This window comes from Psammomys obesus, unplaced genomic scaffold (assembly GCF_907164565.1).
Source record: "Psammomys obesus unplaced genomic scaffold, mPsaObe1.curated_primary_1811, whole genome shotgun sequence".
NCBI classification, from domain to species: domain Eukaryota; kingdom Metazoa; phylum Chordata; class Mammalia; order Rodentia; family Muridae; genus Psammomys; species Psammomys obesus.
This window is the reverse complement of record NW_026591086.1, coordinates 7,364,819-7,365,971: the sequence shown is the minus strand read 5'-3', so window position 1 is coordinate 7,365,971 and position 1,153 is coordinate 7,364,819. Positions and strand designations below refer to the sequence as shown.

The 1,153-nt window shown below is 68.4% G+C and overlaps 1 protein-coding gene across 1 annotated transcript in view; it reads right to left on the bottom strand.

Annotated features, from left to right (window-relative positions):
• Nucleotides 1–837, bottom strand: part of LOC129678724 (tumor necrosis factor receptor superfamily member 10B-like) — a 19,117-nt gene extending 18,280 nt beyond the window's left edge. The window contains exon 1 of the mRNA XM_055609602.1: nt 673–837. Coding sequence (XP_055465577.1) covers nt 673–705 — 33 coding nt within the window. The 5' untranslated portion in view covers nt 706–837. The remainder of the gene's footprint in view (nt 1–672) is intronic.
• Between the last annotated feature and the right edge of the window lie 316 nt (nt 838–1,153).

Below are 1,153 nucleotides of genomic sequence, written 5' to 3'. Positions count from 1 at the left end.
GGGGCGCGGAGGGACGGGGAGGAAGGGTCCAGCCGGTCCAGTAAAAACCACCATACCTGGGGCGAGATGGGGCGGGGGAAGAGGGGATGGTGCGTGGGGGAAAGACCCGGTAGCCCTGCAGGACCCCCGTGGTCGGGGAGGTTGGCTTAGCTGCTGGGTACCTGCCGCTCCCCCCCCCCCCCCCCCCCGGGGGGGGGCGGTGCCCCCGGGCCGGCGGGCCCCCCCCCCCCCCCCCCCCCCCCCCCCCCCTTGGTCCTTTTCCCCCCCCCCCCCCGCCCCGGCCTCCCCTACTTCCCGCCCGGGCTCCAATCCAACCTCAGAACTTTCTTCACACCACCTTCCGGACGTGTCACCCCACCGTCGGGTCCTTTTCTCCCACCGGAGCCCCGGCCCGTCACATCCTCCCCGGCCTTCCGCCTACCTCTCCAGCCCAGCCTGCCTCAGCCCACCTTCGGGTTCCCCACCCCCACCGCACCCCACCGCACCCCCATCCCGGCACCGAGCCGTCGGCTCTTCACCGTCTCGTCCTCCCCGCTCCACGGCCCCTCCGGCGGCCTTTTCCTCCCTAGGGCACGTGCTCGCCATAGTCCGGGCCCTGCAGGGCACTCCGTGCTCCCCCGCCCCGGTTCCCGCTCGGCCTCGGCCAGCGCGCTCCCGCCGGGCGACACTCACTAGTAGCAGGGCGACTTTTAACGTGTCCATCATGGACACCCGACTTCGAGGAATGCGTCCCGGGAGTGGCCTGGGACCTGGGCCGGGGAGCAGCGTCCAGGCGGCAGAGGCTGTGGGCGCGCTGGGTCGTAGTTAGGGTTCTCCCGATCCGAAGTCCCGCGGCTGCAGCTCTCAGACTGGACAGGGAAGGGCTGTTTCCTCAACTTTTATAGGTAGCGGGAGCAGTGTGACTCAAGCCCGGACTCCGACGCGCGGGAAGTGGGCGGTGGAACCCAGCCACGCCCACCGCTCTCGGAGGTAGAAAAGTGGGGGGCGCGTAGAGGAACTCAACCACCCCCACCACTCTCCTACTTATCCTCTCTCTCCCCCTCCCCTCCCCTCCCCCTCCTTCTCCCTTTCAGATTAAACTGCTTCCCACTCCTAGCTTGCTGAGAATTCTTAGGAACGTCAGTTGGAATTTTTCAGGTGCTCTCTTTGCGTC